The 18,211-nt window shown below is 39.2% G+C and overlaps 1 protein-coding gene across 1 annotated transcript in view; it reads right to left on the reverse strand.

Annotated features, from left to right (window-relative positions):
• LOC117500599 (nuclear receptor ROR-alpha A-like) overlaps positions 1–13,623 on the reverse strand; it is a 129,032-nt gene extending 115,409 nt beyond the window's left edge. Inside the window, exon 1 of the mRNA XM_034159341.1 lies at positions 13,522–13,623. Coding sequence (XP_034015232.1) covers positions 13,522–13,552 — 31 coding nt within the window. The 5' untranslated portion in view covers positions 13,553–13,623. The remainder of the gene's footprint in view (positions 1–13,521) is intronic.
• Positions 13,624–18,211: the final 4,588 nt, after the last annotated feature.

Raw genomic sequence — 18,211 nt, forward strand, 5'->3', positions numbered from 1 at the left:
GACCTCTACCTGAACGCCAAATGAAAATTCAAGTGGCCAATCATTTTTTTCAAAAGAGGATTGTCTGAGGAGTATTTCTGCCGAATTTGATGCTTTTATCACCATTTGCAGGATTCGGCTCTAAATATTCTCTTATCTGCTGGATTCGGCTCTAAATATTCTCTTATCTGCTGCACTGTCTGTACACCACCACAATGGAGTTGTGCAGATGTACTGCAGATGTGATGAGGGAGACAGCTAGGAAGGTACTATGTGTGACATCTGGACAGTGGAAAGACGACAAGGACACTTGATGGTGAAACAAAAATATACAAGAAAGCAAAAAGATGTCAGCAAAAAAGAACTGGGATAGTTGGAGAGATGAAGAAACTAGACAGGAGTACAATGAGGAGTGGCAAAAGCTAAGTAAAAGGCATATAGCAAGCTGTATGCTGTATGAATGTTTGTTGTGATTTGGCGCTATATAAATAAAATGGATTTGATTTTGATTTGATATAGAGAGGTGAAGAAGAGTGCAGGCAGGGTGGAGTGGGTGGAGAAAGGTGGCAGGAGTGATTTGTGACCGAAGAATATCAGCAAGAGTGAAGGGGAAAGTTTACAAGACAGTAGTGAGACCAGCTATGTTGTATGGCTTAGAGAAGGTGGCACTAACAAAAAGACAGGAGGCAGAGCTGGAGGCAGTGGTGGGCACAGATAACCAAAAAATTAACTTCGATAACAGATAATCAGATAACTGAAAAGTTATCTTCAATAAAGATAAAACAATAAACCATCCAAAAATGTATCGGAAGTTACAGATAACCGATAAAAAATAAATTCCCATATTGTCTCTGGTACATTTACAACTACTAATAAAACGAATTTAAGTTTTAATGCCACAATAGCTTTTAGTAATATTCAAAGTAACAACAGACCCAAACAATAAGATCACACTTTTGTCTTTGAACATTCTGCTCCTGCTGGAAGCACTTGTTCACTACAGAGCTCCCAGTACAGAGACACTCTGAGAGCATTAATAAAGCCAACTCTCTATCAATCACAATGCTCCGGTCAAGCGGAAGTCTTGAAAAATAAAGTCATGCTGACTTATGGTTTTGATTTATAAATAACATTAATACCGATAGAATAACTCCATTAATGTCAATTCTGTCATTTGTACAAAGTTAAAATATAGCATCTATCTTTTAATGTTGAATAATGCACTAATTCTGAGGTTTTGTAACAAACACAGACATATCGCAAAGGATTCTGGGTAAAAGTGCCTCTGCTAAACAGTGATTGGTTCAGTCATTCATTATGTAAACCAACACGTTAATGTGACTTCTGTCATGTGTTGGTGTTTACAGATAAATGTGCTTTTGTAAAATATTCCTTTTTTTATTTGTAAAAAACAGGCATTTTTACGGAGCCCTGGAAGTGTCATCGCAAAATGTTTTGCATGTGGAGAGAATGTGCGCACGTTTTATTATGTTGTAAAACGTGCTTTACACTGTGCGACATGATTTTTCATGCAGGAATTTTTTGGACCGAGTTTCAGGTTAATCGCGCGTCCTGCATCCTGTAGTGTACATGGAGTAACAAGCTGCATTTAACATCTCAGGACCACCTCCTGATCACCGATCGTATGGTCCAATGAAAATCAAACCTGTTTGATATTATTGTGGTCAGCCGTCGTGAGGGTATCCTGCTGCTGAAGAGCTACAAGCATCTAACCGCTCGCACTGTGCCTGTGCAAACACCGCAGAGCTGTCTTGTAATGTTATTTTATTTATTTATTTGCTGTTTTGTTTTGTTTTTAAACTTCATTTGTAAAAAAGAAAAAAAAAGCCATTTGCAAAGCCAAAAAGTTGATTTGGTGCCCAGACGCTTAGTACTTAGGGCGGATACTGCCATGAACACTACTGGCCAGTAGATGGCAGTAGAAGCCTTGAAAACAAAATTCCAGATAATCCCTGTCTGCTACATTTAAAATGCGTGGAATTTAACAAACGCAAATACAATAACAACGTTTATAAACCCAGAGAATATATTCACGAGAGTTTTAGGCACTAGAGTTTAATGCTGTTGTCCGTGGAGCCTGAACAGAGTGTCTGAAATGCAATTGTCCTGTCGTGATCATACTGAGATTACATCATCCTACCCATAATGCACTGCTGGAAACAGCATGTGCTCACAAAACTTTAAAAATTAGCACATTACTTTAAAACTAAAACATATATCTGATATTTTCACTTTATAAAACTTCAGTCATGACAGTAATTTTAAATAACTTGTCCAAAATTAGTTTGGTTAAAATTTGAACCATAAGTTAAAAATGTATGCCCCTGGATGACTTAGGTGATATTGCCAGCATGTTGGTATGGTGTTAAAACAAATGAAATTTTTTTTTTTTTTTGGTCTTTTCTCCTTTGTCTATAGAGGATAGAGGGGTTTTTTGTAGAAACAGCTCTCTTCTGTTAGCAGACGTTATAACTGTTCATCTGTTACAAAACTTTTAACAGGCAGGTGCTGATCTGATTTTAAATTAAAAAAATGCTTGTCGCTGTTCATCAGTTTAAAAGTTACCGGACAAAAATTAATCGGAAGATAATTGGTCCAATAATGGTTTTAAAGTTATCTAAAAAGATAATCCGATAATGAAAACATTATCTTTGATAATTAACTTATCAGAATATTGGAAGTGTGCCCACCACTGGCTGGAGGTGGAAGAGCTGAAGATGTTGAGATTCTCTTTGGGAGTGACGAGAATGGACAAGATTAGGAATGAACATATCAGAGGGACAGCTCAGATGGGACGGTTTGGAGACAAAGTCAAAGAGGTGAGCTTGAGATGGTTTGGACATGCGCAGAGGAAGGACCCAGGGTAAATAGGGAGAAGGATGCTGAGGATGGAGCCACCAGACAGGAAAAGGAGAAGAGGAGGTCTATGGATGTGGTGAGGGAAGACATGCTGGTGGTTGGTGTGACAGAAGATACAGCGGACAGGGTGAGATGAAAACGATTGATCTGATGTGGTGACCCCTAACGGGAACAGCCGAGACAAGGAGGAGTAACTGGTGCAAACTGGAAAAAAGTACAAAAAAAATTGTTAGGTCTTTTTTTTTTCCTACTTTTCTTCAGTATGCCTGATTTTCAGTTGGTCACCAGTTTAGACACACCAGGATGAAAACGAATTTAAACAGCATAACAGAAGAGTGGAGAAATTGATGGAATTACTTAAAAGTAAAAGCTTCTGAATGCCAAATTGCCATAATTTATTTGAGGAACCTTTCACTGTATTTAGGGGCCTTTACGCAGAACCAGTGCCAACGTGCTTTCCACACATATGCCGATAATCAAATTTATAACTTTTGTTGTCATAAATTACACAAAACATCTTCACACGACTTCATCTTGCCATGAAGAGCCAGAAACAGCTCAGCTGAACACTGAATGCTGCAGCCACAATTACATATGTCATAAAATCTCACTTTGTTCACACGTCAGTCTGTTACTTACAACTCTTCTAATTTTATCACTTCCAAAAATGACATTTTTGCAAACCATCAGGGGTGCATTCTGCACATGACAGTGCTTTTATATCTGCATGATGCTGGAGTCAGTTTCCTGGCATTTTAATCATGCCAGACAGCATCTCTGCCCAGAAACCACTGAGGAAACACATGCTGCAACAGTTGGAATTTTACGAAACTCAGGGGGCAGCAGATCATATAATCAAGTACACAAACTAGAGGTAAATGGTCATCCATACAGAGAGCAGTATACAATACTGTGTATATTATGATGATGTTTGATGGAAGCGCAGCAGCGTCTGAACACTAGAGGGCGAGAGAGCACCACCTCTGCTGGCAGTGGTGGCAATCATTTTTTAAATCACTTCAAAAAAAATTGTTTTTCCAGTTTTTTGTTTTACAATTACCAGGTTTGGGTTTGCTCAGTAATATGTATTTAAAGAAAAATCTTTCATTAAAAAAAAAAAAAAAATCACAACATGTCGCACTAAATCTCTGCTGCATAGGCAATATTATTTTTCACCCAAAGTAATAAATATTTTTTGGTTGTCTGTTGGGTTTTTTTTTTCCCACCGAACTGCACACACAAAAATATGTCTTAGTGGTGACATAAGTTGTTTGATGAAAAGAAACTGATCTTTCGCATCGCTTCTCTTCAAAGACTCCAACAAATGACCAAAATTTTATTAAATGATACATTTAATTCTAAACAACACATTTTTGTTAGTTAGAATTCAAGTTGACATTATCCAATGAGGGTCATCTATTTGCCTTCTGAGAAAATTGAATGAAAAATTGTTCTGACTTCAGTCCTTTATTATATGTAATACTATATGATTCATAAAATATGAGTAGTTTTACCTCATACTGTGAATGCATATGCCAAACTGAATTGAAGTAGCGTGAATTTCAGTGAAAAAAAAATTGTCCAAATCAAAGCAAAGTAATGAAAATGCTTGACTGAAATTTCTTTTATTCTTTTTTACATTGATGTAATGTTTGCTTATATGCACGTCCATTTTAATTGCTGAATTTTAGCTTTATTTAGTTAAATTATGTTATCAATAAATGATCGGGTTAATTTTCTTGGGTTATCTATATTATGATAGCCAAGAAGCCTCTGTGTGTTTGTGTATGGCTTCAATCATGCAGAAATCAGGGAGAGCTGACATTTGCCGTTTGGTATGTTTATGTATTTGGGTCAAAGATGAACAGTGAGAAAACAGAGAGTTATTAGGACTAATATTTTTGGAGAAATTAGCAATTTTAGCTAGCCAGAACACAATGGACATTGTGCTGTAATGCACCATCGGGGTTTGGGCTTTTAAATGTTGTTATTGTGGCTCATGTTAGTTTAACAGTGTTGTTAGTGTTATTAATTTGTCTTTTTGTAGTTCAGTTGATTTAGGTCATTTATTTAAGTGTCATGTTGTTGTTACCACGACTGAAAAGACTATTGCTTTTGATGTCTTCCGCCAGCGTTTCTGTTTACGCGCCTGCTTGCAGTAGAATGCAGGGAAAAAAAAAAAAAGCTCTGCGTGTGTGTGACTGGGGACAGCTGAAATCTGTAGTTTAGTATGCTTATGCATTTTGGGTCAAGGATGAACAGCACCAAAATCGAACGATGATAAGACTAATATTTCTTGGGAAACTATGGATATTATCTCACGTTGCTAATTACATTCTGCACTAACACGCCATTCCAGCAGGGGGCAGTAAATAATCTTTATATTAAAAGCATGGGTGTGTCCGTGCATGCATGATTTCATTTAGTAAGTTCAATGTAAGTACATAATGTAATTGTAAATGCATTAAAAATACATACATACACATATTTCCATTGTGGTCCATTTAAAAATCAAATGAGAAAAAAGAAGTAATATTAAAATATAATAATAATGATAATAATAATAGTGTGTATATGACAACAGGAACCTAAACAATTTATAAAGACATTAAGACAGTAAATTAACATTTAAAAAATACATAATTAACAGAAAATAAAAGGACTGAGTTCCTCTTCTAAGAACTGTTTAGGTCTACAGTTCTAAAAACATTCTGGACTCACACTCCATTCCAACTCATTATAGAAAATTTGCTTAATTTATAACCACCCTTGAAAATATCAGATACCTATTTCATAAAGACAACCAAATCTAGAGCCCGTGGATCTCCATGGGCAACATGCTAGTTATTGTTAATAGTTGCATTGATTTTGATTCTTGATACTTGCTGAATGTTGTACAGTCAGAATTGTATTAGCTGCAGACAGCTTACCTTGGCGCATGCTTGCACACTGAATGATACAGAAGATATAATTTTGCCCTCCGTGATCAGAAATGGTGGTCCGAGTGGGACAAGTGTTGAAGTGCTTAAAAATGCATCAATGCTCTCTGTCATGTGATGGAACAGTAATCATAGATTTGTCTTGCTGAGTTGGAATAATGTGCTTCGTATTCCATTTTTAGTGACTGTTATCAGACTTGATGTCACCAGCACAACAACCCCCCCAACCCCCCACCCCCTCGCCCCACAGTCAAATAATATCACTGCTGTAATCCTGTGACATAACAGCAATGAGTAACTGCCTCCTGCAGCATTTACACACACACACACGTGTGTGTTTTGTAATAGTTTGGCTGAGTGGAGAAATTGTCTCCAAACGAAAGAACACCTCCTCGACTCGCTGTGTGATTGACCGGCAGGAAAGTGAAATTCATTTTGGGTAATTTGTCAAAAGACAGCTTCATCAAATCTCATCATAGCGTTGCTTCCACGAGAATCTCACAATGGAAGTACAGATATAAAAATGACAGCCCTCACTGTGATCCGTTACCATAAAAAAAAACAGCTGTTCTGGGTGGTTTACTGCCACACCGGACAGCGTCCACAGTAAGAGAAGAAAAATCCTAGACTGTGTGTATACTGGATAAACCACTTCAGCAAACCTGAACAGCTTTATTAAATGGTGAGTTGTAAAGCATTTCAATTCAATTTATTTATATAGTGTCAAATCACAACAAAGCTGATTCAAGGTGCTTCACACATGACAAGATCGAACCCTTATCAACCCCATTTCAATGGTTCAAACACACTAGACCATAGTGAATAATAATAATAATAATAATAATAATAATAATAATAATAATAATACACTGTGAATGGCCACCTGAACAGTATGTACACTGGTTGTGATCATTAAATATATTGATTATTATTGTCATTCGATGACAGATGTGACTGAGAGAGAGGTTACTATACTGGGCTACAAATATTTTCAGTGTGCACGAGTGGAAAAGACATTACACCAAGCATGATCAGCATTAATGTAAATCTAATGGAGGCCAGCAGGTGGTGCTGTGCAAAAGAAATTAAGTAAGGTCAAAAGCTGCTCCAGCAACAGGGGCTGGAGGTCACGGCTCTGAAGTGCATCCATCCTGTCCCAGGGACTGTGAGTTTCAGCCCAGCGTGGGATGAAGCCACACAGGTTACATAAAATAGCACACAATATCTAGTGGCAGTACTGTGGAACTACCGTAAAGTCATGGATGACTCGTGCGTCAAAGCATGATTCATTGCATACAATTTGATTTCATAAGTTGTATTTCATGTTGAAGAAACAAGAGCAGTCAGAGATTTCTGACGTCCACCAATCCAGATCCAGATCACCTCCAAAATTCAGTGGAGTCTTCCATGTGCTAATATCTACATGTGGTGCAAATTTGGTGAAAATCCTTTTAATAGATTTGACTTAATCCTTCAAAGACTATATAAAGTAAAATCCTGATCCAGAATCTGGATTCAGATCCAAATCACCTCCAAAATTCAGTGGAGTCTTCCATGTGCTAATATGTGTGGTGCAAATTTGGTGATTAAAAGCCTATAAAGTGAAACGTGATCCAGAATCCGGATTACCTCCAAAATGTAATGGTCTAACATCAATCTGAGGTGAAAATTTCGTCTAAATCTGTGCACTAGTTTTGACATAATCCTGCTAACAGACAGACATAAATAAATAAACACCAGTGATTTTATTACGTCCTTGGTGGATGTAATAACTGAACACATCCATGGTTGTGGTTACACTGGCTGATTTGAACGTCACCAGGATTAATTTAAAAAAAACTTTGGACCAACTTACATGAAACTTGGTGGAGGGGTGTGGCCAAGAAAGAACCCACGATATTTTAGTGCTGATTCTGCATTTTTTAAAATTTACTTTTGCCAACCAAAAAATTTATAGAGTTGCAAATCACTTGTACTTCCGACTTCGTCAAAGTGCTTCGATCTTTGCTCTGCAGATGATGACAAGTTCCATCCAAATTACTGATTTTTTTGTTATGCACCCAGCAACACTGAATTTGCCAATTAGCTCCTTTTGTTTGGTGGATAAAGGAGTAATTGTGCTCGCTGAATCACCGCTGGCCATATCGAACTGATGATGCATTTATCAGACAATGGAATTTCCAGCTTCATAGTAATTATATATTATATTCATGACAAAGGACATGGTAATATCTGATTGAGCATTCGGTGTTAAATTTTTCCAGCAGCAAGGACAGATAGACTTTAGACATTTGGTATATTTATTTGTGTGTGTGTCCACTGTATAGAGTAAGTGAACTTGTCACTGTGACAACGCCACTTCCTGACATTTTCATTGTTGTATGCGACATTTACTTGGAACATTCATTTGTTCATTCATTTTCTGCTGTTTATATGGGTTTGAGTCAGTGGCAATCAAGCTGCACATCTCAAACTTCCCTATCCTCTGCCTCCTCCTGGGGGATCCCTCGGCTTTCCCAAACCAGCCAGGGAATATACGCAATCCCTCCAGCATATCCTGGGTTTTCCCCGCGGCCTCCTCCCATTTGGATGTTCCTGGAAGACCTGGAAGACAACCTGGCTGCATCCTCAGTAGATATCCAAACCACCTCAGAAACAGGAGCCGTACTCCAAGTCCCTCCCGGATAGTCAAGCTTCTCACCCTGCCCCTGAGTATAAGCCCAAATACCCCATTTTGTCCATGATTTCCACCACTTGTATCAACAACATGATACAAAGTTCAAGACCATATGTGAGGAAAGGAGTGTAGATCAGCTGGTAAACCGAGTGCCTCGCCTTTTGGCTCAACATGGAACATGACATAGAAATACACTGGTTTTTGTGTTTGGACCCTCTTAAATGAAGGATCATATCATGTCTGGAAGAGACTGTATTGCTTTCAGAAGTGTACAGTCAATGTCAGAACATTTGCACTCAAGGATTTACTTGTGGCATATGGGGCATCTCATGAGGAGGTTTGAGATGCATCAGAGTTGGGGTTAAAAATGGGAAACATGCCATTTCTTATACTACTGTCCATTTTACCGTACTGTAATCCTCACCTCCTGGTTCTCTTTTTCATCATCTATCACTGTGAACACTGGACTGTGTATGTAACAATACTCTAAATGGTACAATGGCCAAAGCAGATGGTCACACCACTGAGTCTGGTCTGCTTGTGGATTCTTCACCCTATGTGCTTGCTCATAGGGTGGGTAAGGTCTAGTCTCTAGACCTTGGTAGTGGATAGCACCTTGGTGAGACACGTGTTTTGGTGCTGTAAAAATATGTTAATTGAGTTCAGTCTCATAAATATAGCAGGGATATTATTATTTTTTATTATCTGACATACAGTAAACATGTAGGTTTCAGGAACCCAAAGTCATACTGCTGTCAGAGATCAGTAACTTTAATTTAGCAGTAAGACTATCAAGTATATTTTAATCCCAATCAAAACTCTGAAAACACAGTTGATAAAGATACACACAAACTAATCTTCAATCCCTTATCCAAGATCGGGTCACGGGAAGAAGAGTATATCCCAACAGGCATAGGGCATGAGGCAGGGTACACCTGAACAGGACGTCAATCTGTCGCAGGGCCACATATAGACAGACAAATACATTCACACCCTCACACACATCAAATCAAATCAATTTTATTTATATAGCACCAAATCACAACAAACAGTTGCCCCAAGGCGCTTTATATTGTAAGGCAAGGCCATAAAATAATTACAGAAAAACCCCAACGGTCAAAACGACCCCCTGTGAGCAAGCACTTTGCAACAGTGGGAAGGAAAAACTCCCTTTTAACAGGAAGAAACCTCCAGCAGAACCAGGCTCAGGGAGGGGCAGTCTTCTGCTGGGACTGGTTGGGGCTGAGGGAGAGAACCAGGAAAAAGACATGCTGTGGAGGCGAGCAGAGATCAATCACTAATGATTAAATGCAGAGTGGTGCATACAGAGCAAAAAGAGAAAGAAACACTCAGTGCATCATGGGAACCCCCCAGCAGTCTAAGTCTATAGCAGCATAACTAAGGGATGGTTCAGGGTCACCTGATCCAGCCCTAACTATAAGCTTTAGCAAAAAGGAAAGTTTTAAGCCTAATCTTAAAAGTAGAGAGGGTGTCTGTCTCATGATCTGAATTGGGAGCTGGTTCCACAGGAGAGGAGCCTGAAAGCTGAAGGCTCTGCTTCCCATTCTACTCTTACAAACCCTAGGAACTACAAGTAAGCCTGCAGTCAGAGCGAAGCGCTCTATTGGGGTGATATGGTACTACGAGGTCCCTAAGATAAGATGGGACCTGATTATTCAAAACCTTATAAGTAAGAAGAATTTTAAATTCTATTCTAGAATTAACAGGAAGCCAATGAAGAGAGGCCAATATGGGTGAGATATGCTCTCTCCTTCTAGTCCCCGTCAGTACTCTAGCTGCAGCATTTTGAATTAACTGAAGGCTTACTTAACTGAAGGCAATATCATCAAAGGTTGCTTGCCTAGATGTAGTCTATGGGTTGAGATCTAGTAGTGTGGCTCGACAGTCCTGCTGAAATGTGTATCCCAAAAATGATCTATGCATGTGATTTGAGGAATGCGGCATGTGTGGCCTCAACAGTCATGCAGTAAGAAGTGGGTTGTGCGCATGTGACTGAGGAACACACAGTGCAGGGTAAAAATTGAAAAAGTGAATTTGCAATAAATCTGGTTGTTTTCACCAAGATTATGCAGTAATGTGTTTTTTTCCAACTACATTTAAGTTTCCTGTTATAGGCTAACAAGCAGTTTGGGCAATTTTCAGTTTATTGCTGTTATTTCCTGGGTGGTGGAAAAGTGGTTTGTATGATTGTTTCAGTGTGGAAGGTTCCCGGTTCGAATCCCACCCTTGCCACAATTCTCCATGCAATGTGTAGTTGTGTCAGGAAGGGCATTTGGCATAAAAGTAGTGACAAATCTACATGCAGATCTATCTTGAATCTGCTGTGGCGACCCCAAGTGAAAAAACAATTGAGCAGGCGAATCGACTTAAGCTCCCATCACACATAGCAAGAATGTGTAGGAACCACACCTGACACAGCAAATACTGGCAAAATCCGACACAGTCGGGAGGAAAAGAGGCGTGGTCAGCTCTGACAGAACACATCCAGAGTACCTCATCCCATACCTGCACAATGGCATCCAAAGCGTATGTAGACAACAGGTAGATGACACAGACTGCTGTCAGATGGACATAAAAGGTGCTGCAGACTGTCCGATGTCCAAATGTCTGGATAGCAAACACGGGACTAAGTGCTGTGTCCTCACACACACATGCACAAGAGTGCGCAGCGTGCTAAGCGTACACACGTGCAATTGCAATTATCACTCAGCCATGTGCCTGTGTGTGCATGTGTATATGTATAATGCTGCATGGGCCACTAAGTGCATGCACATGCCACTGGACAGCTTTGCTCAAAGTTTGCTGGCAGTTAAGCCATGCTGTCTCCTGTGTCAGACGGAGCACCTTTCCAAGGAACTTTCTTTTTTCTTGTTTGCCCACTTCAGGAGCACAACACAACTCTGAACACTGCGATGGTTGGATTATCACATGGAATTCATTTTTTTATTTTGGGTGAAAGGATTTTAACCACAGGCTGCTGTCACGGCTTCACATCCACGTCCACACTGTGAAACACTCCTGGACTGCTGTTGGAGATGAGATTCATGTTTATTAACTGTGTAATGGCCTGGCACAAGTTCCATGTCATATCACCTACAGAGTTAGAAGGTAATCATTTATTACAGCGTGAGATCCGTTCAGCTCCCAGCCTGACACGTGCAGTGATGCGTTACTGCACACCAGTGTTATGATGGAGACAATAGTTCACATTATTTAAGTCGCCCATGGGAAGAAATGGACAAATATCTGTACTGTAAGGTCCACTGTGAATTTAACAGCCTGTTCAGATTTGTGGCAGCGTGTGCGCAGTAGCGCACGGAGCTTTTGATTTGATAGCCGCAGTTCACATTCACTGCACATGATAATAATTCATAATTATTATCGTGAGGAAGCGTGCCACATACATTTCAACAGTTCTTTTGCGTTCCGGGGGGGGGGGATCATTATTATACGTGGCATGTGCAGGTCATTCGCCCTATTGATGTTTCAAATCCTGCAAAACTTCGAATAGGTCGCTGCGCTGCGAGATCTCAATAACATTGAGAACTGCATTGAGACGCTCTGATCGGACTGCACTTTAACCGCTGCACACGGACAACACCGTTAACGTCGCAACATAAAACTATTTTTATATTGTGCCTAAAACTCTTGTGAATATATTCTCTGGGTTTATTGTGTTTGTTTTATGTAAACATGCGAGAATCACAGTCCGTCTCTCCGTTATTTTCAGTGGGAGCTGCTGTGAGCTACAATCGCTTCCTGATCATGTCGTTCTGGGGGAAAGTGAAGTTTGCTCTTTAACGTCTTGATTATTGTTCTTTACAACACTGTTTGTCCTCTTTGTTCCAGACTAATATATATAATATGTCTGAAATTCGGTTTGCATTTATTAAATTCCACGCAGATTAAACATAGCAGACACGGATTATTTGTTATAATTGTTTTAGCAAGTTTTCAGGGTATCATGCAGCAGTCTCTTATTAACGTGATGAAAAGCATAAAAAATTACATTTTTGTAGTATAATATTAATTTACAATTGTCATCATGTGTATTCTCTGTGTTGTTTGACTACAGCGACTCTCTGGCGTGCAAGAGATTATGGGATACGTCAATTTGGCGAATACCGGCAGGCATACCTGCCAGATCCATCTCGAGGTTCCGTCGTATGCGCTTAAACTGTTTCGGATCCCATTTTGCCGCCATTGAAATATGTAAATTGCGGTCAGATGGTGCTCAGATTGCACATGGACCGCCATCAGATAGGTGTCCCATCTTGACGGCGTCCAGAGGGTTTGAACATGTGCATCACACTCGTGGCCACCGGCCGATTTTAACCAACTGTGTGGACTCTCGCAGATGGCTGTCAGAACATTTTGGAACTGAAATCCGACACTTTATAGATGTGCGCCGATTCATAATTCTGACGCCACTCTGCGTGATTCCGGCTATGTGTGACGGGAGCGTTACTATTTCCTGTTAAGTCCCAAATATTCCTGTTAATTCCCATGGAAAGTTTCCAACTTTGAACATTCAGAATTTTGCAGTCTTACTCTAAATACCGTTGTAGTTTACAATACTGGTGTTACTTTAATCTCAACAACACACACACATGCACACACCCCCACTCATGGTGTACTGATGTTATTTTGACACAGATTACATTCACAAATGATTATGTACTGAAAGCCTATCATCACCTGCAATGGACTGAAATAAATACATTTATGTAAGAAAATGTGCAGTGTGCAGTTATGGACATGTATATTGATTATGCTATTATTATTATTTGCTAAGATTTGTGCAGATCACCTCACTAAAAAAAAAAAAATTCTTTACTCAATGTTTTCCTGACTATGGTCCTTCTTCTTCTGATCAAATGTATTTAACATATAACAATGAAACTATATATATATATATATATATATATCCATTGGATTGCAGCACAGACTGTAATTAAAATACATTTGAACTTGACAGTGATACAAAATAAAGGAGAGCGAGAGAGATAGTTCATTAAGTCTTACCTTTCATGGCAGAAATGACAAAATACATCATTAAAATCCCACTTCTTGAAGATCAGAAGAAAGGCAGAAAGCTGTGTGTGTGTGTGTGTGTGTGTGTCTCCCTCTGATCAGCAGCTCTCTGACAGCTCTCTCAACCTCTTCTACTTGCTGCAAGCATGACTGTCCACGTGCCTCTGACGTCATCAGCCTGCCTACCTCTTGCCCTGCCCCCCCACCCTCCCCTTTGACAGACAACTCTTGTCCAATAAGATTGCAGAAGCTGCAAGTGGGCATGACAATGTCTGTGTGGATTTAGCTCAAATTAAACACATTTAAAATGTTCCATGCTAATAATCATTGTAGGAATTTATTAAAGATTCATTACCTCCGCCAACGAAGTTGGAGAAGGTAATGTTTTCACCCCATTTGTTTGTTTGTGGGAGCCCACAGTTTTTCATATGTCGCTATGAAAGTTTTACTGAAGATTCCTATTCGATGGAAGCGTATTGCATTCACTTCAAAAATTTATTTTTGGGCTTTTTTTAGAGTAATTATTTGTGTTTGTTATATTTCTTTTCTGTTTTTTTTTCTTTTTTACAATTTTTTTTTCCAATTTTTTCTGAGTAATTATTTCCCTGTTTTTCAGAGGGGTTTTTTTTTTTTTTGGTCCTGTTTTTCGTGGTAATCCCCCCCCCCCCCCCCCGTTTTTCATTGTAATTTTTTTCTGAAATATCGATATACTTCGAGATACTCCCGTGCTCCCCTGGACCATGCCGTGGACCTACGGTGACTCCTGCCCGTGCATACAACCCCTGGCAATAATTATGGAATCACCGGCCTCGGAGGATGTTCATTCAGTTGTTTAATTTTGTAGAAAAAAAGCAGATCACAGACATGACACAAAACTAAAGTAATTTCAATGGCAACTTTCTGGCTTTAAGAAATCAGAAATAAGAAATCAGGAAAAAAAATTGTGGCAGTCAGTAACGGTTACTTTTTTAGACCAAGCAGAGGGGAAAAAATATGGACTCACTCAGTTCTGAGGAAAAAATTATGGAATCATGAAAAACAAAAGAATGCTCCAACACATCACTAGTATTTTGTTGCACCACCTCTGGCTTTTATAACAGCTTGCAGTCTCTGAGGCATGGACTTAATGAGTGACAAACAGTACTCTTCATCAAATCTAGCTCCAACTTTCTCTGATTGCTGTTGCCAGATCAGCTTTGCAGGTTGGAGCCTTGTCATGGACCATTTTCTTCAACTTCCACCAAAGATTTTCAATTGGATTAAGATCCAGACTATTTGCAGGCCATGACATTGACCCTATGTGTCTTTTTGCAAGGAATGTTTTCACAGTTTTTGCTCTATGGCAAGATGCATTATCATCTTGAAAAATGATTTCATCATCCCCAAACATCCTTTCAACTGATGGGATAAGAAAAGTGTCCAAAATATCAACGTAAACTTGTGCATTTATTGATGATGTAATGACAGCCATCTCCCCAGTGCCTTTACCTGACATGCAGCCCCATATCATCAACGACTGTGGAAATTTACATGTTCTCTTCAGGCAGTCATCTTTATAAATCTCATTGGAACGACACCAAACAAAAGTTCCAGCATCATCACCTTGCCCAATGCAGATTCGAGATTCATCTCTGAATATGACTTTCATCCAGTCATCCGCAGTCAGTAACGGTTACTTTTTTCTACCAAGCAGAGGGAAAAAATATGGACTCACAATTATGGAATCACCCTGTAAATTTTCATCCCCAAAACTAACACCTGCATCAAATCAGATCTGCTCGTTAGTCTGCATCTAAAAAGGAGTGATCACACCTTGGAGAGATGTTGCACCAAGTGGACTGACATGAATCATGGCTCCAACACAAGAGATGTCAATTGAAACAAAGGAGAGGATTATCAAACTCTTAAAAGAGGGTAAATCATCACGCAATGTTGCAAAAGATGTTGGTTGTTCACAGTTAGCTGTGTCTAAACTCTGGACCAAATACAAACAACATGCGAAGGTTGTTAAAGGCAAACATACTGGTAGACCAAGGAAGACATCAAAGCGTCAAGACAGAAAACTTAAAGCAATATGTCTCAAAAATCGGAAATGCACAACAAAACAAATGAGGTACGAATGGGAAGAAACTGGAGTCAACGTCTGTGACCGAACTGTAAGAAACCGCCTAAAGGAAATGGGATTTACATACAGAAAAGCTAAATGAAAGCCATCATTAACACCTAAACAGAAAAAAACAAGGTTACAATGGGCTAAGGAAAAGCAATCGTGGACTGTGGATGACTGGTTGAAAGTCATATTCAGTGATGAATCTCGAATCTGCATTGGGCAAGGTGATGATGCTGGAACTTTTGTTTGGTGCCATTCCAATGAGATTTATAAAGATGACTGCCTGAAGAGAACATGTAAATTTCCACAGTCGTTGATGATATGGGGCTGCATGTCAGGTAAAGGCACTGGGGAGATGGCTGTCATTACATCGTCAATAAATGCACAAGTTTACGTTGATATTTTGGACACTTTTCTTATCCCATCAATTGAAAGGATGTTGCGGGATGATGAAATCATTTTTTTCAAGATGATACTGCATCTTGCCATAGAGCAAAAACTGTGAAAACATTCCTTGCAAAAAGACACATAGGGTCAATGTCATGGCCTGTAAATTGTCCGGATCTTAATCCATTTGAAAATCTTTGGTGGAAGCTGAAGAAAATGGTCAAATCAAATCAATTTTATTTATATAGCGCCAAATCACAACAAACAGTTGCCCCAAGGCGCTTTATATTGCAAGGCAAGGCCATACAATAATTATGGAAAAACCCCAACGGTCAAAACGACCCCCTGTGAGCAAGCACTTGGCAACAGTGGGAAGGAAAAACTCCCTTTTAACAGGAAGAAACCTCCAGCAGAACCAGGCTCATGGAGGGACAGTCTTCTGCTGGGACTGGTTGGGGCTGAGGGAGAGAACCAGGAAAAAGACATGCTGTGGAGGGGAGCAGAGATCAATCACTAATGATTAAATGCAGAGTGGTGCATACAGAGCAAAAAGAGAAAGAAACACTCAGTGCATCATGGGAACCCCCCAGCAGTCTAAGTCTATAGCAGCATAACTAAGGGATGGTTCAGGGTCACCTGATCCAGCCCTAACTATAAGCTTTAGCAAAAAGGAAAGTTTTAAGCCTAATCTTAAAAGTAGAGAGGGTGTCTGTCTCCCTGATCTGAATTGGGAGCTGGTTCCAGAGGAGAGGAGCCTGAAAGCTGAAGGCTCTGCCTCCCATTCTACTCTTACAAACCCTAGGAACTACAAGTAAGCCTGCAGTCTGAGAGCGAAGTGCTCTATTGGGGTGATATGGTACTATGAGGTCCCTAAGATAAGATGGGACCTGATTATTCAAAACCTTATAAGTAAGAAGAAGAATTTTAAATTCTATTCTACAATTAACAGGAAGCCAATGAAGAGAGGCCAATATGGGTGAGATATGCTCTCTCCTTCTAGTCCCTGTTAGTACTCTAGCTGCAGCATTTTGAATTAACTGAAGGCTTTTCAGGGAACTTTTAGGACAACCTGATAATGAATTACAATAGTCCAGCCTAGAGGAAATAAATGCATGAATTAGTTTTTCAGCATCACTCTGAGACAAGACCTTTCTAATTTTAGAGATATTGCGCAAATGCAAAAAAGCAGTCCTACATATTTGTTTAATATGTGCATTAAATGACATATCCATGGTACATGACAAGGCTCCAACCTACAAAGCTGATCTGGCAACAGCAATCAGAGAAAGTTGGAGCCAGACTGATGAAGAGTACTGTTTGTCACTCATTAAGTTCATGCCTCAGAGACTGCAAGCTGTTATAAAAGCCAGAGGTGGTGCAACAAAATACTAGTGATGTGTTGGAGCGTTCTTTTGTTTTTCATGATTCCATAATTTTTTCCTCAGAATTGAGTGATTCCATATTTTTTTCCCTCTGCTTGGTCTAAAAAAGTAACTGTTACTGACTGCCACAATTTTTTTTTCCTGATTTCTTATAGTGTTTCTTAAAGCCAGAAAGTTGCCATTTGAAATGACTTTAGTTTTGTGTCATGTCTGTGATCTGCTTTTTTTCTACAAAATTAAACAACTGAATGAACATCCTCCGAGGCCGGTGATTCCATAATTTTTGCCAGGGGTTGTACATGCCTTCAACTCTCTACCGTACCGGGTCAATTAAGATAGGGCATTGTTCCAAAAAACAGAAGAAAAAAAATTCCAAAAATCAGGAAAAAATTACTCTGAAAAACCAACCATAAAAATAAATTACTCTGAAAAACAGAAAACACAGAAAACACAAATAATTATCCCGAAAAACAAACCAAAAATTTAATTTATCAAGTGAATGCAATACGTTTCTGTACTATTCTGACAGGCAAGAACCTATTCAATTTTCAATTTCATATGTCAAAGGGCAAAGTCAGGAAAAATCCCTATCTTTTCCAAAACTGATAACTTTGTCAAACAATATCAAATTTCTTTCATATTTACCAGCATCATAGGGTGGTATCTTTTATGGGCTGACAAAGTTTAATCTGGATCTGATCCAGATTACATATTTTGTGGATATTTGAATTTAACATTGAAACCCCATTTAATGTATATTTTACATTATATCTCAATAAAACGTGCCTCGATCACTCTGATA

The sequence above is a fragment of the Thalassophryne amazonica genome, chromosome 2 (assembly GCF_902500255.1).
Source record: "Thalassophryne amazonica chromosome 2, fThaAma1.1, whole genome shotgun sequence".
NCBI classification, from domain to species: domain Eukaryota; kingdom Metazoa; phylum Chordata; class Actinopteri; order Batrachoidiformes; family Batrachoididae; genus Thalassophryne; species Thalassophryne amazonica.